The following is a 24,852-nucleotide window of genomic DNA, read 5'->3' on the forward strand; positions in this document are numbered from 1 at the left end:
TCCCCACAAGATTGCCTACCATGGCCCCCACAAGATTGCTTACCATGGCCCCCACAAGATTGCCTACCATGGCCCCCACAAGATTATCCACCATGGCCCCCACAAGATTGCCTACCATGGCCCCCACAAGATTGCCTACCATGGCCCCCACAAGATTGCCTACCATGGCCCCCAGAAGATTGCTTACCATGGCCCCCACAAGATTGCCTACCATGGCCCTCACATTGGGCTCCACCTCTCTCCCTGCAGTTAGTCTAAGCCCTTGTTTATACTGGCTCTTAAGCGCTCATTACAGAAATCACTTAATTTAATGTTGGTTGACGGAAGGTAGCGGCTCTCGACTCCCAGGTGCCAGTTCATTTGTCCAGCTGTGTTGTCTCTGGGTCCCCGCAGGGCCTGTTGTCCTCATAAGCCCCTTGTCTGTTTGACTCTCTATCCCCTGGTATCACCATTAAGATTAGCCTCTGTACTAAAATAACCCAGGGCTGATTCAGTGTTCAGCTGTAGCAATCTCAGTTATTGTTTTTTTAAATTTCCACCCACACCTCATCACTCCTCTCCCAACCCAAGTGTGAGTGTGTGTGTGTGTCTGTGTGTTGGGGGGAGGGGGGGTTCACCACACACACACACTTTGGTTGGGATAGGAGTGATGAGGTGTGGGTGGAAATAAAAACACACCACACCACACACACACACACACACACACACACACACACACACACACACACACACACACACACACACACACACACACACACACACACCACATATAGACGCATACATACAGAAATAACACCAGAGTCTACAGATGGCTGTTCCAGCTGTTTTCCTGCATTGTGTGTTTGATCTGGTCCTGTTGGTGTTAATTGATGGGCTCAGCAGCTCCAGTCCTCATTTACACCTCTCATCCTGTTATCCATCCCCAGCACTCGCTAGGCCGCTGGGAGACAGCTTTGTAAGCTGTGTGTGGGCCACGGTCGCGCTCACTGACACTGTAGTTGACATGTTTAGCCTTTACTGTAGAAGCCATGTTTGCCACATACTACAGAACACATTTGGCACTTTGGGATGTTTCACACCAACCAAAATGGTGGTCATATTACAAAGCTGTAGTCCTCTCTCCACCATCTGAATCAGTTTAGCTTTAAAAGGATTCGATCTTGCAACCTTGCGGTTACTAGTCCAAAGCTTTAACCACTAGGGTACCTGCCACCCCTTAGAGGCCTTTCATGTTATAAACTGTATCTATCAAAATCTACTTCCCTCTCAGACCAGGGGTGAGTTTCCCAAAACATTCGTAGCACTAACATCCTTTTTTCGTCCATTGCCTACCAACGGACTTATAAAAGGTTAGGTCACCATTCAGATGAACATCATTAGCTATTCTTGGTTGAGTTACCAAAACCTTTTAGGCACTAAGATCGTTTTATCTCTCCTCTTTGTTTCCCAGGTATGAGAGTGATCTGAAGCCTAGCAGCAGCTCTCCTTCTATGGAGGAGGACGAGGGCTTCAGTGACTGGAGCCAGCGGTTGGAGAGACGCCGGCAGCAGGCCCAGCGCATGGAGGAGCTCAGTCAGGCCCCAGAGGAGCAGGACCAAAGGCCCCTGAACGGTGCCGCAAAAGCCCCCACACCACATACCCTCTCTGCCTCAGCCACCCCCACCACATCCACCTCTCGTCTGCAGAGACAACACAAGGCAGAAGCGGAGGATGAGGAAGAGAAGAAGTTGGGAAGAAAGGAAAGTGAGAGGAAAAGGAGGGAGCGAGAGGAGGTGGAGAGAGAAGAGAGGGTGCAAAAGGAGAGGGAGAGAGAAGAGGAGGGAGCGAAACAGAGGCAGGAGAAGATGAGGGTGCTCAAGAAGAGAGAGGAGGACCAAAGACCAGATGCTAAGGAGATGGTATTCTTGTGCATTATTTGTAATTATATGCTAATATGTGATTAATTAAGAACTTTTACAAATTAGAATATGATTATTCAAAAATGTATGTCCTTGAAGTAGTCAACCATGGAAATGTTTAATGTTCTTTACAGTTCCAGTTGAAGGAGAAGAGAAAAGATGTGAAGGTCTCCTACACATCCCAAGTCGTCCTGCAGACGGAGGCAAAGCATGCTAACACCAACGGAGACACAGCTGGGGAGGAAATGACATCATATATGGCCAAAACCAAATTAAGAGCTCCCAGGTAAATCAGGGTGTATTATGGTATATGGATTTGTATCACTAGATCTGTTTCCACATTCAATTACATGGTAAGAAAATCACATTGCAATTCACATTGGGACGGATTCAGACATAGGAAACGTACGCTTTTCCTATGCGCTTACTATACCTTATGCAGGTGCGTAACGGGCATTGCATGTGTGGTTTTCACTCAGCAGGGTTTTCAGGAAATTTCTCTAAAGCCATCCCTTTAAATTTGGTGTACTTTTAATTTGACATTTTTCTACAGACTCAATAGAATATATGGAGAAAAACGGTTCAGAATATTAGGGATCAATGAAAGAAAGCCATGTAAATGCACACATATTTGTCTAATTTTCAGCATCAATTGGTAGATTTAAAAATACTGATCTTGTATGCAGGGCATTCGGAAAGTATTTAGACCCCTTCCCTTTTTCCACATTTTGTTACGTTACAGCCTTACTCTAAAATGGATTAAATACAACATTTTACTCATAAATCTACACACAATACCCAGTAACGACAAAGCGAAAACATTTTTTTTACCCCAAAAATACAGGAATACCTTATTTACATAATTATTCAGACCCTTTACTTTGAGACTCTAAATTGAGCTCAGGTGCATCCCGTTTACATTGATCATCCTTGATATGTTTCTACAACTTGATTGGAGTCCACAAGTGGTAAATTCAATTGATTGGACATGGATTGGAAAGGCACAATTGACAGTGCATGTCAGAGCAAAAAGTTCAAGGAATTGTCCATGAAGCTCCTAGACAGGATTGTGTTGAGGCACAGATCTGGGAAAGGAGGCCCCAAGAACATAGTGGCCTCCATCATTCTTAAATGTAAGAAGTTTGGAACCACCAAGACAATTGCTCGAGCTGGCCGCCCGGCCAAACTGAGCAATTGGGGGAGAAGGGCCTTGGTCAGGGAGTTGACCAAGAACCCGATGGTCATTCTGACAGACTCCAGAGCTCCTCTGTGGAGATGGGAGAACCTTGCAGAAGAACCAACCATCTCTGCAGCACTCCATCAATCAGGCCTTTATGGTATAGTCAGTAAAACGCACATGACATCCCACTTGGAGTTGGCCAAAAGGCACCTAAAGGACACTCAGACCATGAGAAACAAGATTCTCTAGTCTGACCTGAATGCCAAGCTTCACTTCTGGAAGAAACCTGGCACCATCCCTATGGTGAAGCATGGTGGTGGCAGCATAATGCTGTGGGGATGTTTTTCAGTGGCAGGTACTGGGAGACTAGTCAGGATCGAGGGAAAGATGAACGGAGCAAAGTACAGACAGATTCTTGATGAAAACTTGCCCCAGAGTGCTCACGACAAGAGACTGTAGCGAAGGTTCACCTTCCAACTGGACAACGACCCTAAGCACACAGCCAAGACAACGCAGGAGTGGCTTCGGGACAAGTCTCTGAATGTCCTTGAGTGGCCCAGCCAGAGACTGGACTTAAACCCGATCAAGCATCTCTGGAGAGACCTGGAAATAGATGTGCAGTGATGCACCCCATGCAACCTGACAGAGCTTGAGAGAATCTGCAGAGATGAATGGGAAAAACTCCCCAAATACAGGTGTGCCAAGCTTGTTGCAGCATACCCAAGAAGACTTGAGGATGTAATTGTTGCCAAAGGTGCTTCATCAAAGTGCATGCCTAGTCCCCTCCTGTACCCACTGTATTCCCTGTTCACCCACGGCTGTGTAGCCAAGCACGACTCCAACACCATCGTTAAGTTTGCTGACTGACAACGATGAGACAGCCTGTAGGGTGGATGTCAGAGACCTGGCAGTGTGGTGCCAGGACAACAACCTCTCCCTCAACGTGAGCAAGACAAAGGAGCTGATCGTGGACTACAGGAAAAGGAGGGCCGAACACGCCCCCATTCACATCGACGGGGCTGTAGTGGAGGGGGTCGAGAGTTTCAAGTTCCTTAGTGTCCACATCACCAGCAAATTATAATGGTCCAAACACACCAAGAAAGTTGTGAAGACAATGCCTTTTCCCCCTCAGGAGACTGAAATGATTTGGCATGGGTCCCCAGATCCTCAAAAAGTTCTACAGCTGCACCATTGAGAGCATCCTGACCAGTTGCATCATCGCCTGGTATGGCATCTGCTTGGCATCTGGCTGTAAGGCGCTACAGGGGGTAGTGCATTCTTCCCAGTACATCACTGGGGCCAGGCTTCCTGACATCCATGACCCATATACTAGGCAGTGTCAGAGGAAGACCCCAAAAAATCTCAAAGACTCCAGTCACCAAACTCATAGACAGTTCTCTCTGCTACCGCACGGCAAGCGTGGTACTGGAGCGCCAAGTCTGGAGCGCCAATTCAAAAGGCTCCCTAACAGCTTCTACCCCCAAGCCATAAAACTCCAGAAAAATTCATCAAATGGCCACCCAGGCTATTTGCATTGACACCCCCCCCCCCCCCCCCCCCCCCCCTCCACCTTTGTTAATACACTGCTGCTACTCGCTGTTTATTATCTATGCATAGTCACTTTACCCATACCTACATGTACAAATTACCTTGGCTAACCTGTACCACCGCACATTGACTCAGTACTGGTACCCCCTGTATATACAGTTGAAGTCGGAAGTTTACATACACCTTAGTCAAATACATTTTTATTATGTTTTTCACAAATCCTGAATTTTAATCCTAGAAAAATTCCCTGTTTTAGGTCAGTTAGGATCACCACTTTATTTTAAGAATGTGAAATGTCAGAATAATAGTAGAGAGAATGATTTATTTCAGCTCTTATTTCTTTCATCACATTCCCAGTGGGTCAGAAGTCTACGTACACTCAATTAGTATTTGGTAGCATTGCCTTTAAATTATTTACCTTGGGTGAAATGTTTAGGGTAGCCTTCCACAAGCTTCCCACAATAAGTTGGGTGAAGTTTGGTCCATTCCTCCTGACAGAGCTGGTGTAACTGAGTCAGGTTTATAGGCCTCCTTGCTCACACACGCTTTTTCAGTTCTGCCCACAAATGTTCTATGGGATTGAGGTCAGGGCTTTGTGATGGCCACTCCAATACCTTGACTTTGTTGTCCTTAAGCCATTTTGCCACAACTTCAGAAGTATGCTTGGGGTCATTGTCCATTTGGAAGACCCATTTGCGACCAAGCTTTAACTTCCTGGCTGATGTCTTGAAATGTTGCTTCAATATATCCACACAATTTTCCTGCATCATGATGCCATCTATTTTGTGAAGTGCACCAGTCCCTCCTGCAGCAAAGCACCCCCACAACATGATGCTGCCACCCCCGTGCTTCACGGTTGGGATGGTGTTCTTCAGCTTGCAAGCCTCCCCCTTTTTCCTCCAAACATAACAATGGTCATTATGGCCAAACAGTTATATTTTTGTTTCATCAGACCAGAGGACATTTCTCCAAAAAGTATGATCTTTGTCCCTATGTGCAGTTGCAAACCGTAGTCTGGCTTTTTTATGGCAGTTTTGGAGCAGTGGCTTCTTCCTTGCTGAGTGGCCTTTCAGGTTATGTCGATATAGGACTCGTTTTACTGTGGATATAGATACTTTTGTACCTGTTTCCTCCAACATCTTCACAGGGTCCTTTGCTGTTGTTCTGGGATTGATTTGCACTTTTCACACCAAAGTACGTTAATCTCTAGGAGACGGAATGCGTCTCCTTCCTGAGCGGTATGACGGCTGCGTGGTCCCATGGTGTTTATACTTAAGTACTATTGTTTGTACAGATGAACGTGGTACCTTCAGGCATTTGGAAATTGCTCCCAAGGATGAACCAGACTTGTGGAGGTCTACCATTTTTTTCTGAGGTCTTGGCTGATTTCTTTTGATTTTCCCATGATGTCAAGCAAAGAGGCACTGAGTTTGAAGGTAGGCCTTGAAATACATCCACAGGTACACCTCCAATTGACTCAAATGATGTCAGAAGCTTCTAAAGTCATGAGATAATTTTCTGGCATTTTCCAAACTTTTTAGGGGCACAGTCAACTTAGTGTATGTAAACTTTTGACCCACTGTAATTGAGATACAGTGAATTATAAGTGAAATAATCTGTCTGTAAACAATTGTTGGATAAAATGACTTGTGTCATGCCCAAAGTAGCTGTCCTAGCCGACTTGCCAAAACTATAGTTTGTTAACAAGAAATGTATGGAGTGGTTGAAAAAACAATTTATTTGACTCCAACCTAAGTGTATGTAAACTTCCGTAGCCTCATTATTGTTATTTTATTGTGTTATTTTATATTTATTTTTTACTTTAGTTTATTTTCTAAATATTTTCTTAAATCTATTTTCTTAAAACTGCCTTGTTGGTTAAGGGTGTAAGCAAGCATTTCATGGTAAGCTCTACACCTGTTGTATTCTGCATATCTGACTAAAAACATTTGATTTCATTTCATTTGTATGAAGGGTCTGAATACTTATGTAAATGTTATACTTCAGTTTTTTTCCTATATATATATATATATATATATATATATATATATATATATATATATGGCTACAGAAGCATATAGCTTGGGTCTCCAAATTTCATCCAAAGTTATAAGGCCAGCATTTAATAAACTTCACGTTGTCACGCACGTCATCTAGGAAATGACCGGACCAAGGTGCAGCGTCGTGAGCGTACATTTTCCTTTATTTTTAAATGTCGCCAACAAAAACAAGAAACAACAAAAATGAACGTGAAGCTCCGTCAGGCTATACATGCATTAATGAAGACAACTACCCACAACTAATGTGTAAGAACAGGCTACCTAAGTATGATTCCCAATCAGAGACAACGATAGACAGCTGTCCCTGATTGAGAACCATACCTGGCCAAAACATAGAAACAGAAAAAATAGAAATAAAGAAACTAGAATGCCCACCCTAGTCACACCCTGGCCTAACCAAAATAGAGAATAAAAGATTCTCTATGGCCAGGGCGTGACACACGGTGGAAAAGGTGCTTTGTTGATGTGCTTCAGTTTGCTGTAATATGACTCATTTCACATTTGTCTTTAGCAATCACAAAGTAAAATAGATCTACAACAATTGTCATTTATATTTACAATCCCCCTTATCCAAACGGCTTACTACTTTACCTAGCTGTTATCAATAGCCCTTATCAATTTGTAAATTACAGTGCATGGAGAATGGTGTTATTTCTATGGGAAAAAATAAAGTAAATGTTGCTTGCCCGATGTTATTCATCGTTTCATCGCGCTTAAAGGTGGTGGAATTATGAGGGAATTAAGTCAAGGTCAGAATGCAGCGTATCTATTGACACATATCCGCCACACTTTCATTTCTTTGATTTTCACCCCAAATTAATAGCGGGTCAGGTCAGAATACGTGTAGAGAGAAAAGTGCATAAAAAGGGAATTAAGTTCCATTTACGCGTGACAACCTCAGGTCGGAATTCCCCCCCTAAGTGACTACTAGATGTTACACATTCTAAACCATTAGGAAACAGAGATATTTCTTGAAACCTGCCCCTCTATGTATGTTCCTTTTTTCCTCCAGCCGTCCTTCAATCTCTCTCTCCATCTCTCCCAGGGCTGTGGTACAAGTGGCAGTGGTCGCGCCTGAGGAGGAGGCGGAGGCCATCTTAGAGGCCAAGCTGGTGAAGATCCGGCGTAGCCAAGCAGAGAAGGAGAACCAGGAGCTTGAGCAGCTCAGACACAAGCAGGCTGAGGCCGAGCAGGAGCTGGAGGAGCTGAAGAGGAGGAGGGAGGAGAGACGCCAGGTCAGGGAGGGGGAGGAGCGCAGGAGCAGGGAGGAGGAGCAGCAGCGCCTGGCCAAGGAGGAGGTGATGGTCAACTGCAGTGTACAGTACATACATAATGTGTAGCCTATGGCATTAAGAAACACAAACAGAAAGAGATGAAACTCAATATCTTACACATCAGCCGGTGGTGTAGTGCAGGGTAAACGTAAGTAAACACAGTTTATCCACCTTTTTTTTTGTGAGTTTACTCACCTTTTCTGGAAAAATGCATTGAAAGTAAAGGGAGAGTAACTTTTTTCACCGCGACCACGGTCAGTTTAACCACCTACAGCATAATTTTTTTTTTACCACTTAAATGTATATAAGGATGGGTATTCCGAGTCAAATAAAGAAAACCCTTTGAATGAATAGGTGTATCCAAACGCTTTACTGGTACTGTATATTTAGATAATTTAGCAGACACTCTTATCACACCATAGTGCCATCATTTGACTCTGTTTAAAGAGCCGTTCATTTGGATACCAATGGCTCTTCCATTTGGATCCCCAAATACAGTTGTGCCAAGCTTGTAGCGTCATACCCAAGAAGGCTCATGGCTGTAATCACTGCCAAAGGTGCTTCAACAAAAGTACTGAATAAAGGGTCTGAATAATTATGTAAATGTGATATTTCAGTTTTTAATTATTTTGGAAATTTGCTAAAATTTCTGAAAACCTGTTTTTGCTTTGTCATTATGGGGTATAGCGTGTTTATTGATGAGGAAAAATAAAACAATTTAATTCATTTAGAATAAGGATGTAACGTAACAAAATATGGAAAAAGTCAAGGGGTCAGAATTCTTCCCGAATGCACTGTATATCTCCTAGATTTAGGACAAGCACCTGTTTTTATGATTTATTTTTTGACTGTCGTTTTTGCCATTTTTTTATTTGTTATTTAATGTTTCTCTGGGCTATAGTAGTAAAGGCCAAATTCAATATTTTATCAAATCGTTTTTTATATACTCAAAGGTTTGGACACACCTACTCATTCCAGGGTTTTTCTTCCTTTGTACTATTTACTATATTGCAGAATAATAGTGAAGACATCAAAACTATGAAATAACTCATGTGGAATCATGTAGTAAGCAAAAAAGTGTTAAACAAATCAAAATATATTTTATATTTGAGATTCTTCAAAGTAGCCACTCTTTACCTTGATGACAGCTTTCCACTCTCTTGGCATTCTCTCAACCAGCTCCATTAGGAATGCTTTTCCAACAGTCTTGAAGGGGTTCACATATATGCTCAGCACTTGTTGGCTGCTTTTCCTTCACTCTGCGGTCCAACTCATCCCAAACCACCTCAATTGGGTTAATGTTGGGTGATTGTGGAGGCCAGGTCATCTGATGCAGCACTACATCACTCTCCTTTGTCAACAATTAGCAATGGAGTCATGGTGACATCCCTGTGCAGTTTCAGACCTGTCCTGCAGCTCAGTTCAGAAGGACGACTGTGTCTTTGATGTGTCTGGGTGATTTAATATATAATACACCGCATTATTCGAGTTGGTTTGAGGTTTTTAAATCATGTGAAGCTGTGAAATGTGACGCTATTAGGGAAATCTAAAGTCAACCCAAATTTACCACGGGCATTACAATTGGGTCACGTGCAGCTGCACTCAGAATTGATGATTACTTGCATGCTGCCAGCTGAGAGCTTGTGGCCAGGATTGAAACAAACCAAACCTTAATTTACGTTGTGATGCAGTCACGACCACAAGTCTCACAAAATGTTGTTTTGGACGAGACTGACTTAATTACCAAAATTATCCTATTTATACTTTTCAGTCAATTTTGACAGTATAATAAATGTTTCTGACTCATATCAATGCCACATTGGCTGTTTTCTAAATGAGAAGTTGTTTAGAGTTAGTTGTTCTTTAATAATTGACCAATGAAAAAATAGCAAATTTCTAATGTAAAGCCTAAAAGTTGGTTCAAAAAAACTTTTAGATGACCAAATTATTAAATTGCCTGCCAATTTATTTATTAAATGTTTTTATGCACTGCAAAAATGAGCATGGACCTGAATGAGGCTCTCTCCCATTACCTGTTGTTCCTGCAGTGGGAATATCCTTCAGATAATGTTTTTCTAAGTTATCTGCAGATAATTGTTGTCTGGAGCTCAAGAAGCTGTACTAGCAGCCTGCAAATCAGTGAGGCAAATGAACCGCTCTTTCACCGATGTAATTCGGTTCCTGACGTTCACCAAAAATATCCATTGTGTGTCTTCCTGTACAGGAAGAAAAGAGGAGGATGAAGGAGGACATAGAGAGGAGGAGGATGGAGGCAGCAGAGAGGATGAAGAGCCTCAGTACCTCCAGTGTGGACGGAGATGAGTTGTTTAGCCCGCTCAGTCCCAAAGGCTCCATCTACAAGGTAGCTAACGTTTCTGTTCCATTCATCTATACATCTATCTATACCTCAGGTTTGTAATTATTGCCCATGGTCATATATGACAAGCACCATTCTTGTGATGATATGGCAGTGAGTTTTTGAGATCATGGATATTTATACCTTTAGTTTTCTGTATAAAAAAAGTGCTCTATATTTCTATATTGTTTTACTACAACAACAAAAAATAACTCAAATCTCACTTTATACCATCTTTACAGCCGTTGTGTTAAGTTTCAATCACGTAAGTTGCATGGGAGTGTTATAAATGTCAGCATTTGCCACAGGACATGTAGTGCGAGCAGGTCACACACATTCATGTATGGGTTTGCTGTGATGTGTGGGTTTGCTGAGACGTTTGTGAGACGTGTGCAACTTTTAGTTAGCTCTGACAGCATGCCTTTATGTACAAATTGGATACCACCATTGACTGAAAAAGTCAGAGACCATAATACAGGTGAAGTTGGAAGTTTACATACACTAAGGTTGGAGTCATTAAAACTCGTTTTTCAACCACTCCACAAAATGTCTTGTTAACAAACTATAGTTTTGGCAAGTCGGTTAGGTCATCTACTTTGTGCATAACACAAGTCATTTTTCCAAAAATTGTTTACAGACAGATTACTTAATTTATAATTCCCTGTATCACAATTCCAGTGGGTTAGAAGTTTATGTACACTACGTTGACTGTGCCTGTAAACAGCTTGGAAAATTCCAGAAAATTATGTCATGGCTTTAGAAGCTTCTGAAAGGCTAATTGACATCATTTGAGTCAATTGGAAGTGTAGGTGTGGATGTATTTCAAGGCCTACCTTCAAACTAAGTGCCTCTTTGCTTGACATCATGGCAAAATCAAAAGAAATCAGCCAAGACCTCAGAAAAAAATGGTAGACCTCCACAAGTCTGGTTCATCCTTGGGAGCAATTTCCAAACGCCTGAAGCATACATTCATCTGTACAAACAATAGTACTTAAGTATAAACACCATGGGACTACGCAGCCGTCATACCGCTCAGGAAGGAGACGCATTCTGTCTCCTAGAGATGAATGTACTTTGTTGCGAAAAGTGCAAATCAATCCCAGAACAACAGCAAAGGATCTTGTGAAGATGCTGGAGGAAACAGGTACAAAAGTGTCTATATCCACAGTAAAACGAGTCCACTGCTCCAAAACCGCCATAAAAAAGCCAGACTATGGTTTGCAACTGCACATGGGGACAAAGATCATACTTTTTGGAGAAATGTCCTCTGGTCTGATTAAACAAAAATAGAACTGTTTGGCCATAATGACCATTGTTATGTTTGGAGGAAAAAGAGGGAGGCTTGCAAGCCGAAGAACACCATCCCAACTGTGAAGCACGGGGGATGGCAGCATCATGTTGTGGGGGTGCTTTGCTGCAGGAGGGACTGGTGCACTTCACAAAATAGATGGCATCATGAGGCAGGAAAATTATGTGGATATATTGAAGCAACATCTCAAAACATCAGTCAGGAAGTTAAAGCTTGGTCGCAAATGGGTCTTCCAAATGGACAATGACCCCAAGCGTACTTCCAAAATTGTGGCAAAATTGCTTAAGGACAACAAAGTCAAGGTATTGGAGTGGCCATCACAAAGTCCTGACCTCAACCTTATAGAAAATGTGTGGGCAGAACTGAAAAAGCGTGTGCAAGCAAGAAGGCCTACAAACCTGACTCAGTTACACCAGCTCTGTCAGGAGGAATGGGCCAAACTTCACCCAACTTATTGTGGGAAGCTTGTGGAAGGCTACCCGAAACGTTTGACCCAAGTTAAACAATTTAACGCCAATGCTACCAAATACTAATTGAGTGTGTGTAAACTTCTGACCCACTGCAAATGTGATGAAAGAAATAAAAGCTGAAATAAATCCTTCTCTCTACTATTATTCTGACATTTCACATTCTTAAAATAAAGTGGTGATCATAGCTGAACTTAAACAGGGAATATTTACTAGGATTAAATGTCAGGAATTATGAAAAACTGAATTTAAATGTATTTGACTAAGGTGTATGTAAACTTCCGACTTCAACTGTATATCATTGTATTTCAGCCCAAGTCCAAATGGTAGCTGTGACAGCCTGTGTTTACACTGTTCTGTGGTATTGTCCTTAACCCCTTCCACCTTGCTCTGCTTAAAAAGTAGGGTATTAAATAATACAGGTAGTTGTCAGGATTATAGATAGGGTTTCCATGGGTTCATTTGTTTGGATTCAGACGTTTGCACGGCATGGCATGTTGTGAAGCGTTGTGCAGTGTAAAATGTTCTTGTTTGTTGTCAGTTGATTCGACTTGTCAGATCACACAGGGATTGAAATCCACTCAGATCTTGATTTACAAGCCTGGCTCATTACATTACATTATTACTGTCAGATGCATCTATTTATCTCTCATGAATTCACTTCTTGTATTAACACTAATGAAGAAAATCTCTCAGTCACCTTCTACAAAAGGGCAAGTTCAGCTAGCTACTATAACTTTTACTTCCTGCCTTCTGTTTCTAAGCTGACTTTCCTCTCTGGGTACAGGGTTGCTATGTTGGTGCCCTTGCCTACATCCTTAGTGCTGTCATGAGCTTCCATCTGATTGTGTGTGTAATTTCAGAGAGAGAATGATGAGAGTTTGACAGCAGAAAATACATTATTGGTGAGTTGGTGTCAACATGCTGTGCTCTTTGATTCAGGTCCAGGGCTGAACAGTGAACAGTAACATAAGGGATTATTTTGTGTGGGAAGAACCAGAGCTTGGTGCTGGATACGTTGAAGTATGTTCTCTTTGGCAAGCAACCGTAGAGGACAGGACATTATGACCCTGGCTCAAACTAGAACTCCTCTGATACAAATGTATTAGTATTTTGATAATGACTAACCTAAAACTTGTAATCCCAAACACATTTTCTTTACTATGATTCAGTCTGTAATGCATTAAATACACAGATTCAAGAGTAAGTAATGGGTTTCGAGATGGAAGTCTTCCCACACCCTGATTGCATTATAATTATGCCTGCAGTAAACCTTGGACTGAGGCAGAGTTTAAATCTGTCTTTGGTGATACGAACTGACAGATACAGGCATATGGAAACGGTTGAGAAAGACCAGCAGAAGATTTCTCTGTTTGAGATATTTGCTGCTTAATATTGATCATGATAATCCCGTCTGACAATTCTAGAAGTCATGGAGCACTTCAACTGTTATATTCTAATTCCAAAACAATAACCTTTAACATCATCCTCATGTTTTTCAGATCACAGAAAGAACAGAATCCTTGAACCGGTCCCTAAAGAAAAGGTGAGCATCATTCAAGCATACAAGGCTTTTTCACAATGAATAACACAAAGCAAACAAACAAATTCCACAGCCCCCGTTGTTACACTTGTACTCTGAAATACCTTCCCTCACTAATGCTTCGTTGTATCTTGAGGTTGACCAAAGTACTACTGGGCCTGGATGGAGAGCTGCTATCTGAGGCAGAACAGCAGCTATGCTGGCTAAATGGCTGGTGTGTAAATGTAAACATAGATAAAGAGGGCCAGTGGTGACCTCTAAATCTCTCTCAGTGCATCACCTTTGTCAGCCTGGATGATTTATAGCTTGGTTAACTCTGACCAGATGTGAGGGGTGGAGCCTGGGCTGGCTGGGTTCTCTCTGGTGGCTGGTGAGCTATAGCTCTGGACTGTGGGACGGCTCCATGCAGTCTGACTGCAGTAAGTCATCAGTGGTAAAGAGCTCTCAGCAGCTAGAGTAGTAGAGACCAGGCCAGAGTTTTAATTAATATTAAGACTGTGACTGAAAATAGGGTGTAATAACAACTTTATAGGGTGTGCACCCACTCTGCCCAGAATGCGCTGTGGTGAGGAAATTGAACTTCCTTAAGTTCGAAAATACACTTTACTAAGACATATATGATTATTCATATTCTGAATTGTTCAGTGGAGTTCTTTCTCGAACATTTCATTAACAGTATATCCAAAAAGTGGGATTTCTTAACCTAATACATCCGATAATAATCCCTGAGCTCTGTTGACAGAGGGGTGCAGCTTTCTCGCAGCGACATTGAGGATTTTACATGTTGTGGTGGTCATCTTCAAAGTTGCTTTTGCGGGTCGCAAAAAGGGAGATTAGCATAACACGAGCTGAATTAAATGTAAAAGGCTTTGAAAATAAAAAAGCTTGCTCAGAGCTCAGTGCTCTGTTTACGTTTCACAGTGATAAGCTTACTTTTGTGAGAAATCTTCGAAAAAGAACAGGAATTTTGCATTAATATGAAAAGCGTATACTAAAATGTCAAATACTACATGTAATGTCTCAAAATCGATATCTATCTCACCTCTATATTGTTTTAAATCTTGCGGATTCGATCCTACAAGGTTAAAAACTCCAATAATTTAAGAGCGGATTATGATAGAGTCATGAGGTTAGGCCATTGGCTTCCTTAGAGGATTATCTACACAATTAACATGTGTTTTAAATATTTTTTTTACCCATTGGTCAAAATATGTTTTTCATTGGACACCGTAAACTTTATCTTCCAGGTGCAGGTTTGAGATCTGAGGAATTGAGTGTGACATCATGTTTAAGTCTAGGCAGATTTTTTAGGACAGAGGGAAGGATCACTGTGTGTTAGTCCTTTGATGTGGGCGTTCCACTCCCTTGTTAATGTGTGTAAAAACACTAAGACCGAATCGAATCTTTCCGGAGAAGAATACGGTTGACAGACAGCTTTCTTCACCCATTCACTTTTAACAGCCTCGCTCATGCAGATAGAAAACATGACATCATTCAGAAAACCCAATTTCAACGTCTTTGCAGAACAAAACACCCTCCAAATAAAGATTTGGGGGCTGTGCACGTTTATGAAGTTAAAATAATCCTACCATGCCTGTAAAGAAGCTATGTAATCCTCAAACTAACCAGCCATATCAGGCTAATGACTCACACATGCCTTTCATGGGAGCTCTCTTATCAAATATAAATGGTTTTGAGGCCACGTTGAAATGCAGGAAATAGGGTCAGTATTTCCAGATTTGTCCCACACGGTTTGTTTTTCTGTTTAGTGTATATGTCTGAGATTAGGACTCTTGTGTAGTGGGGTTTAGGCAACTGGCAGCGTGTGTGTGTGTCTGTGTGTGTATGTGTGTGTGCGTATGTGTGTGTGTGCCTGTGTGCGTGTGTAGGGTTCCTTTGCACTGGGTCCCACTGTGGTCAGTGAGCAAGCTTCATACTGGGCCTGAAAGACAGTCTTGACAGAAGCTGTAAGAGGTCACGTAATCCCATCCTAATGGCAGTGTAGATTCAAGTGGCTCATTTTACCAAGGGGGGTGTATCACAACAATGTGGAAAAGGGATATTTCACTTGGGGAGGGGAAGGATGATCCCCGTTCACTTGCGGGCCTATAGCCAGTCAGATGAGATCTTTAAAATGTATTATTTTCTTCCAACAAACATTTTCACTGACCGAGTGTCTTTGTTTTGGATACAGCAACAGCTTCAAGAAGACACAGCCCCCTGTTCTCCTCGCCAAGATCGATGACAGGCTGGAGCAGTACACCCACGCCATTGAGGTTAGCTCCCACCTGGTAGCTCCCCCCTCCTCCCCTCTCTCCCTCCCTTCCTTCCAACAGACAGAGGCCCCATTGATGAAGGCTGTGTGATGAATGCTTTCATCTGGTGACTATTCAGCCAGACTTCTCTGTCCTCTTCTCTTCCTCTCTAAAGGTGACGCGCTGTGTCAGTCTCACACACACAAAGTTACTGTATATACTGTAGTTAAACCTCAGCCTCACAGTCCGTCAAACCACCTCTACTCTATCATATGGGAGAGGATTGATGGGCACTTGAGGCTAGGCTTAGCTTGCTTTCTCATCTCTGTGGTGCCGGAGTCATACTATAAGTACGGTTGAAGTCTGAAGTTTACATACACCTTAGCCAAATACATTTAAACTCAGTTTTTCATAATTCCTGACATTTAATCCTAATAAAAATTCCCTGTCTTAGGTCTGTTAGGATCACCACTTTATTTTAAGAATGTGAAATGTCAGAATAATAGAAGAGATAATTATTTATTTCAGCTTTTATTTCTTTCATCACATTCCCAGTGGGTCAAAAGTCTACATACACTCAATTAGTATTTGGTAGCATTGCCTTTAAATTGTTTAACTAGGTCAAACGTTTCGGGTAGCCTTCCACAAGCTTCCCACAATAAATTGGGTGAATTTGACCCATTTGCGACCAAGCTTTAACTTCCTGACTGATGTCTTGAGATGTTGCTTCAATATATCCACATAATTTTCCTGCCTCATGATGCCATCTATTTTGTGAAGTGCACCAGTCCCTCCTGCAGCAAAGCACCCCCACAACATGATGCTGCCACCCCCGTGCTTCATGGTTGGGATGGTGTTCTTCGGCTTGCAAGCCTCCCCCTTTTTCCTTCAAACATAATGATGGTCATTATGGCCAAACAGTTCTATTTTGGTGTCATCAGACCAGAGGACATTTCTCCAATAAATACGATCTTTGTCCCCATGTGCAGTTGCAAACCGTAGTCTGGCTTTTTATGGCAGTTTTGGAGCAGTGGTTTCTTCCTTGCTGAGCTGCCTTTCAGGCTATGTCGATATAGGACTCGTTTTACTGTGGATATAGATACTTTTGTATCTGTTTCCTCCAGGATTTTGACAAGGTCCTTTGCTGTTGTTCTGGGATTGATTTGCACTTTTCGCAATTTTTTTTCTGAGGTCGTGGCTGATTTCTTTTGATTTTCCCATGATGTCAAGCAAAGAGGCACTGAGTTTGAAGGTAGGCCTTGAAATACATCCACATGTACACCTCCAACTGACTCAAATGATGTCAAATAGCCTATCAGAAGCCATGACTTCATTTTCTGGAATGTTCCGAGCTGTTTAAAGGCACAGTCAACTTAGTGTATGTAATCTTCTGACCCACTGGAATTGTGATACAGTGAATTACAAGTGAAATAATCTGTCTGTAAACAATTGTTGGAAAAATGACTTGTGTCATGCACAAAGTAGATGTCCTAACCGGCTTGCCAAAACTATACTTTGTTAACAATACATTTGTGGAGTGGTTGAAAAACAAGTTTTAATGACTCCAACCTAAGTGTATGTAAACCTCCGACTTCTACTGTACATGGGAGTAGAGTGTGTGTGTGAGTGAATAAGTGTTAGGGGCCTTCTTACTCCTTTCCCGTGAGGACAATATTTCACAAGCCACTATTGCATTATCCGATTACTACCATGCCTTGTTAACTTCTTTCTAAAGACGAGATACAATTTATTCGGAAAGTATTCAGACCCCTTGACTTTTCCAATTTTGTTACGTTACAGCCTTATTAAAAAAAATCCCTCATCAATCTACACACAATACTCCATAATGACGAAGCGAAAACAGGGTTTTTAGACATTTTTGCAAACACATAAAACATTTAAAACAGAAATACCTTATTTACATAAGTATTCAGACCCTTTGCTATGAGATTTGAAATTGAGCACAGGTGCATCCTGTTTCCATTGATCATCCTTGAGATGTTTCCACAACTTGATTGGAGTCCACCTTCGTTAAATTCAATTGAATGGACATGATTTGGAAAGGCACACACCTGTCTTTATAAAGTCCCACAGTTGACAGTGCATGTCAGAGCAACAATCAATCAATGAAGTTGAAGGAATTGTCCGTAGAGCTCAGAGACAGGATTGTGTCGAGGCACAGACCTGTGGAAGGGTACCAAAACATTTCTGCAGCATTGAGGGTCTCCAAAAATACAGTGGCCTCCATCATTCTTAAATGGAAGAAGTTTGGAACCACCAAGACTCTTCCTAGAGCTGCCCGCCCGGCCAAACTGAGCAATTGGGGGAGAAGAACCTGATGGTCACTCTGACAGAGCCCCAGAGTTCCTCTGTGGAGATGGGAAAACCTTCCAGAAGGACAACCATCTCTGCAGCGCTCCACCAATCAGGCCTTTATGGTAGAGTGGCCAGACGGAAGCCACTCCTCAGTAAAAGGCACGTGACATCTCGCTTGGAGTTTGCCAAAAGGCATCTAAAGGACGCTCAGACCATGAGAAACAAGATTCTCTGGTCTGATGAAACCAAGATTTAACTCTTTGGCCTGAATGCCAAGCGTCACATCTGGAGGAAACCTGGCACCATCCCTATGGTGAAGCATGGTTGTGGCAGCATGATGCTGTGGGGTTGTTTTTCAGCGGCAGGGACTGGGAGACTAGTCAGGATCGAGGGAAAAATGAACGGAGCAAAGTACAGAGAGGTCTGTGATGAAAACCTGCTCCGAGAGCTCAGGACCTCAGACTGAGGAGAAGGTTCACCTTCCAACAGGATAACGACCCTAAGCACACAGCCAAGACAACTCAGGAGTGGTTTCGGGACAAGTCTATGAACGTCCTTGAGTGGCCCAGCCAGAGCCCGGACTTAGATTGATGAGGGGGGAAAAAAACAATTTAATACATTTTTGAATAAGGCTGTAGCGTAACAAAATCTGGAGAAAAGAAAACACTTTCCAAATGCACTGTATGCAGTGTTGACCGTGAATGCAGTCTTCACTAACGTGGGTACATTTCCTTTAAATTTCAATCATGCTAAAACGCTGAACTTCAGTAATACAGATTGAATCCAGTCCTATGTTACTCATTATGTCTAACTATGTTATATTGTGGTTCATTTTTACTTGCTGTGCTTCATTTTCATACTATCTAATTTCCCCCTAATCAGACTTGATAAATATCAGTGAACAAGCTTGATACATTTTTCTTTTTGATCTAGAGTTCTGTTATTTCTATGCAAATTCCATGCAATTCGGAATGTAAAGTATATCACATTGTTATGTTGTGTAGTACTCCCAGGAGGCCAAGGCAGCCAAACAGGGCCTGATGGACATCCCCATGTCACCTGAGGCAGTGTCCTCCAAGAAGCACTTGTTTGAGGCTGGAGAGGCTTGGAACCAGAGCCCGTCCAAAGGCACACCATCCAAGGCAAGGAAACACCAACTTGACGTTACATACTGTACACATGAATGAATAAAGTCAAAGTCCAATTCATTTTTCACCATCGCTAATGACATTATACATCCACCAACATAAATAGACCCTTATCAGTGTTTCCCCTAGGATTTTTTTCAGCAGCGGTGGCAAAGTTAGCGTAGGGGGCGGGGCATTGTAGTGGGTGTGGCCAATGGTGCTGTCCAACATTTCTAGAGTCCCTCCTCTTGGTCGCAGACAAAATATTGTTTTAAAACAAATTTACTACCATTCCACACATTTTTCCATAGGGCGGAGAGAGACATTTTTACAGTTTTAAAGCTAATTTCCTGCAATTCTATACATTTTGCAATGGCTTATGCCCTGCTCTTTTGCTATCTGAGTGACTCAAACATTATAACAACATCAATTGTGGCCCCATGCCATGACATTTTGGGAATTTTAGATTCCCCCTGACTGTCAAATTTTTATTTTGGTGATTGTTCGTTCTCAAAGATGATCTTATTTAAAAATATATAGCTCCATTATCTTTTCTACATACATTATATCTGTTGTTAGTCATTTAAGTTTACACTGAAAACTTTAATCATCCCGAAAATTATATATACTGAACAAAAATGTAAATGCAACATGCAACAATTTCAAAGATTTTACTGAGTTATAGTTCATATAAAGAAATCAGTTAATTGAAATAAATGAATTAGGCCTTAATCTATAGATTCACATCACTGGGAATACAGATATGCATCTGTTGGTCACATATACCTTAAAAAGAAAAGTAGGGGAGTGGATCAGAAAACCAGTCTGTATCTGGTGTAACCACCATTTGCGTCGTGCGGCGCGACACATCTTCTTCGCAGAGAGTTGATCAGGGTGTTGATTGTGGCCTGTCAAATGTTGTCCCACTCCTCTTCAATGGCTGTTGCTGGATATTGGTGGGAACTGGAACTTGCTGTCATACACGTTGATCCAGAGCATCCCAAACAAGCTCAATGGTTGACATGTTTGGTGAGTATGCAGGATGTGGAAGAACTGGAACAGTCATCACCTCATGTTTCTGCATGATAATGCACGGCCCCATGTTGCAAGGAGCTGTACACAATTCCTCTGGAATTCACTCTGCCAGACCCCTGACTCAATCAGCTCTCATTCCCTCATCCTTCACAGTAGAAGCATCAAACAAGGTTGTAAAGACTGTTGACATCTAGTGGAAGCCTTGGGAAGTGGAATATGACCCCATAGACACTGTAAATTGGATAGGCAAACCTACAAAACTCAGATTTCCCACTTCCTGGTTGGATTTTTTCTCAGGTTTTTGCCTGCCATATGAGTTATGTTATACTCACAGACATCATTCAAACAGTTCTAGAAACTTCAGTGTTTTCTATCCAAATCTACTAATAATATGCACATCTTAGCTTCTGGGACTGAGTAGCAGGCAGTTTACTCTGGGCACCTTATTCATCCAAGCTACACAATACTGCCCCCAGCCATAAGAATTTAAAACATATTGGTATTACAGACTCGGACAGGGAGAGGTTGAAAATGTCAGTGAAGACACTTGCCAGTTGGTCAGCGCATGCTCGCAGTATGTGTCCTGGTAATCCATCTGGCCCCGCGGCCTTGTGAATGTTGACCTGTTTAAAAGTCTTACTCACATCGGCTGCGGAGAGCGTGATCACACAGTCTTCTGGAACAGCTGGTGCTCTCATGCATGTTTCACTGTTATTTGCCTCGAAGCAAGCATAGAAGTAGTTTAGCTCATCTGGTAGGCTTGTGTCACTGGGCAGCTCTCTGCAGTGCTTCCCTTTGTAGTCTGTAATGGTTTGCAAGCCCTGCCACATCCGACGAGCGTCAGTGCCGGTGTAGTACGATTCGGTCTTAGTCCTGTATTGACACTTTGCCTGTTAGATGATTCGTCGGAGGGCACAGCGGGATTTCTTATAAGCTTCCGGGTTAGAGTCCCGCTCCTTTAAAGCGGCAGCTCTAGCCTTTAGCTCAGTGAGGATGTTGCCTGTAATCAATGGCTTTTGGTTGGGGTATGTACGTACGATCACTGTGGGGACGACGTCATCGATGCACTTATTGATGAATCCAATGACTGATGAGGTGTACTCCTCAATGTCATTGGAGGAATCCCAGAACATATTCCAATCTGTGCTAGCAAAACAGTCCTGTAGCTTAGCATCTGCTTCCTCTGACTACTTTTTTATTGATCTAGTCACTGGTGCTTCCTGCTTAATTTTTGCTTGTAAGCAGGAATCAGGAGGATCGAATTATGGTCAGATTTGCCAAATGGATGGCGAGGGAGATCTTTGTATAATTCTCTGTGTGTGGAACAATGGTGGTACATTCTCTGTGTGTGGAACAAAGGTGGTGTATTCCCTCTGGTCGCACATTTAACATGCTGATAGAAATTTGGTAAAACGGATTTAAGTTTCACTGCATTAAAGTCCCCGGCTACTAGGAGCTCCGCCTGTGGATGACCGTTTTCTTGTTTGTTTATGGAGGAATACAGCTCATTCAATGCTGTTTTAGTGCCAGCCTCAGTATGTGGTGGTATATAAACAGCTACAAAAAATACAGATAAAAACTCTAGGTAGATAGTGTGGTCTACATCTTATCATGAGATACTCTTCCTCAGGCGAGCAACTCGAGACTTCCTTAGATATCATGCACCAGCTGTTATTTACAAAAATACAAAGTCCGCCGCCCCTTTCTTATCAGACACCGCTGTTCTATCCTGCCAGTACAGCTTTTAACCAGCCAGCTGTATGTTGATAGTGTCGTCGTTCAGCCACGACTCCGTGAAGGATAAGATATTACAGTTTTGAATGTCCAGTTGGTAGTTTAATCTTCCGCATAGGTCATCTATTTTATATTGTAACGTGGAAAAAGTCAAGGTGTCAAGGGGTCTGAATACTTTCCGAAGGCACTATATATATATATATTCTTGGCATTCTCTCAACCAGCTTCACCTGGAATGCTTTTCCAACAGTATTGAAGGAGTTCCCACATATGTTGAGAACTTGTTGGCTGCTTTTCTTTCACTCTGCGGTCCAACTTATCTGATTGTGGAGGCCAGGTCATCTGATACAGCACTCCATCACTCTCCTTCTTGGTCAAATAGCCTTGACACAGCCTGGAGGAGTGTTGGTTCATCCTTTTGAAAAACAAATTATAGTTCCACTAAGCGCAAACCAGATGGGATGGTGTATCACTGCAGAATGCTGTGGTAGACATGCTGGTTAAGTGTGACTTGATTTCTAAATAAATCACTGACAGTGTCACCAGCAAAGCACCCCCACACCATCACACCTTCTCCTCCATGCTTCACGGTGGGAACCACACATGCGGAGATCATTCGTTCACCTACTCTTCGTCTCACAAAGACACAGGTTGGAACCAAAAATCGAATCTCAAAAATCTCAAGACTCATCAGACCAAAGGACAGATTTCCACCTCTCTTATGTCCATTGCTCGTGTTTCTTGGCCTAAGCAAATCTCTTCTTATTATTGGTGTCCTTTAGTAGTGTTTTTTTCAGCAATTATACCATGAAGGCCTGATTCACGCAGTCTATTCTGAACAGTTGATGTTGAGATGTGTCTCTGACTTGAACTTTGTGAAGCATTTATTTGGGCTGCAATTTTTACAGCAGAGGTAACTCTGGGTCTTCCTTTCCCGTGGCGGTCCTCATGAGAGCCAGTTTCATCATAGAGCTTGATGGTTTTGTGACTGCACTTGAAGAAACTTTCAAAGTTCTTGAAATGTTGCGGATTGACTGACCTTCATGTTTTAAAGTAATGATAGACTGTCGTTTCTCTTTGCTTATTTGAGCAGTTCTTGCCATAATATAGACTTGGTATTTTACCAAATAGGGCTATCTTCTGTATACCACACCTACCTTGTCACAACACAGCTGATCAGCTCAAATACATTAAGAAGGAAAGAAATACCCCAAAAAACTTTTAACAAGGCACACCTGTTAATTGAAATGCATTCGAGGTGACTTCCTAACAAAGCTGGTTGAGAGAATGCCAAGAGTGTGCAAAGCTGTCATCAAGGCAAACCTTGAAGAATCTCAAATCTCAAATATATTTTGATTTGTTTAACACTTTTTTGGTTACCACATGATTCCATATGTGTTATTTCAAACGTGTGATGTCTTCACTATTATTCTACAATGTAGAAAATAGAAAAAATAAAGAAAAACCCTGGAATAAGTAGGTGTGTCCAAACTTTTGACTGGTACTGTATAGATATAAAGTGGAGCGGCGGCAACAATTTAGCAGCAGTGCTTATGGATACAAAACATGCTCTTTACATACAGTAGCTGCCTTGAGTTATGCTGCAGACTAGAGACACAGACATACCTAGCTAGCGCTTTCAAAATACATTTTCACACTGTGCAGATGTCTAAATATATCAGTCCTAATGCTCCTCTCCATGCTATTGTATGGGTGTGATCTCACACCTCTGTTTATAGTCCTCCCACCCCAGGCCATAGCCCCTGACTCTCCCTGATGTGTTTAATTACTGCATCTCATTCGTCGTGTGCAGGCCAAGGTTCTTTGAGGTATCCGGAAAAGGCATGGCAACTTGACCCGGGGCGAGAGGAATAACAAACACCCTGTGAGCCACAGCGGTAGAGATCAGAGGCGCTTAAGGCTGTGGTTTATTTTTACTCTCTACCACAAATGTGTGGTTTCCCCCAGCCCCTCTCTCCTGTACCTCAGAGGTATTCAATAGTATGTAGCAGTAGCTGTTAACCTGCCCACCCAAAACCAAATCTATTGTGTGTGCTGGACAGCTACATTTATATGTAAGTCTGTCACAAGACACTATCGCATGCATACTGAATGGAAGTGTCTTGTTGAATGCCTGAGTTGACGTCTGTCTGGGTGTGTGTCAGCAGAATGCTGAAGGTCTGAAGGTGGGTGTGGCAGACCTGATCACCCAGTGGGTGAAGGGGAACCCAGATGGCACAAGCAGGAACTCGCCCCCGAGACCAGCTGTAAGTTTATCTCAGAACAGAGCCATGTACAGTATATATGGGTATACATTTAATGTATATGGCTCTGCATTTCACCAGTCTCCACCTGAGTCATCTTGGTTAACCCAGAACTAAAGTCTTGCATAGCTAATTGGTCAGCTTCTTGATTAAGTTCTGGTTCCATAAGTGTTAAGAGAGGCGATGAAGAGATACTAGAACAAGGAATGGAACCAGAACAAGGAGCTCCAACCTCTCTCTCTGCAAGTTACGGACAATTTTATGGGCCAAATGTCTTCTCCCTTTCTGAAAATCGAAACATGCCAACACCTGCGAAATCATGATTTGTCTAAATAACCTGTGACGAAAAACCCAAGCACCGGAACTAATGCTTAGCTATCAGTGCCCATGCTATAAAGAGATCTATAAAGAGATCTATGGTACCATTTATGTTTATGTATTCTGCTCACAAGAGATTACCTGTGGAATATACACTACCACAAACGG

The 24,852-nt window shown here is 42.3% G+C and overlaps 1 protein-coding gene across 1 annotated transcript in view; it reads left to right on the forward strand.

Moving 5' to 3' along the window:
• Nucleotides 1-24,852, forward strand: part of LOC120066137 (non-muscle caldesmon-like) — a 58,098-nt gene that overhangs the window by 19,263 nt on the left and 13,983 nt on the right. The window contains exons 3-9 of the mRNA XM_039017279.1: nt 1,451-1,898; nt 2,033-2,184; nt 7,732-7,984; nt 10,185-10,322; nt 13,595-13,638; nt 15,830-15,911; nt 19,211-19,348. Coding sequence (XP_038873207.1) covers nt 1,451-1,898; nt 2,033-2,184; nt 7,732-7,984; nt 10,185-10,322; nt 13,595-13,638; nt 15,830-15,911; nt 19,211-19,348 — 1,255 coding nt within the window. The remainder of the gene's footprint in view (nt 1-1,450; nt 1,899-2,032; nt 2,185-7,731; nt 7,985-10,184; nt 10,323-13,594; nt 13,639-15,829; nt 15,912-19,210; nt 19,349-24,852) is intronic.

Source organism: Salvelinus namaycush, chromosome 21 (genome assembly GCF_016432855.1).
Source record: "Salvelinus namaycush isolate Seneca chromosome 21, SaNama_1.0, whole genome shotgun sequence".
NCBI lineage: Eukaryota > Metazoa > Chordata > Actinopteri > Salmoniformes > Salmonidae > Salvelinus > Salvelinus namaycush.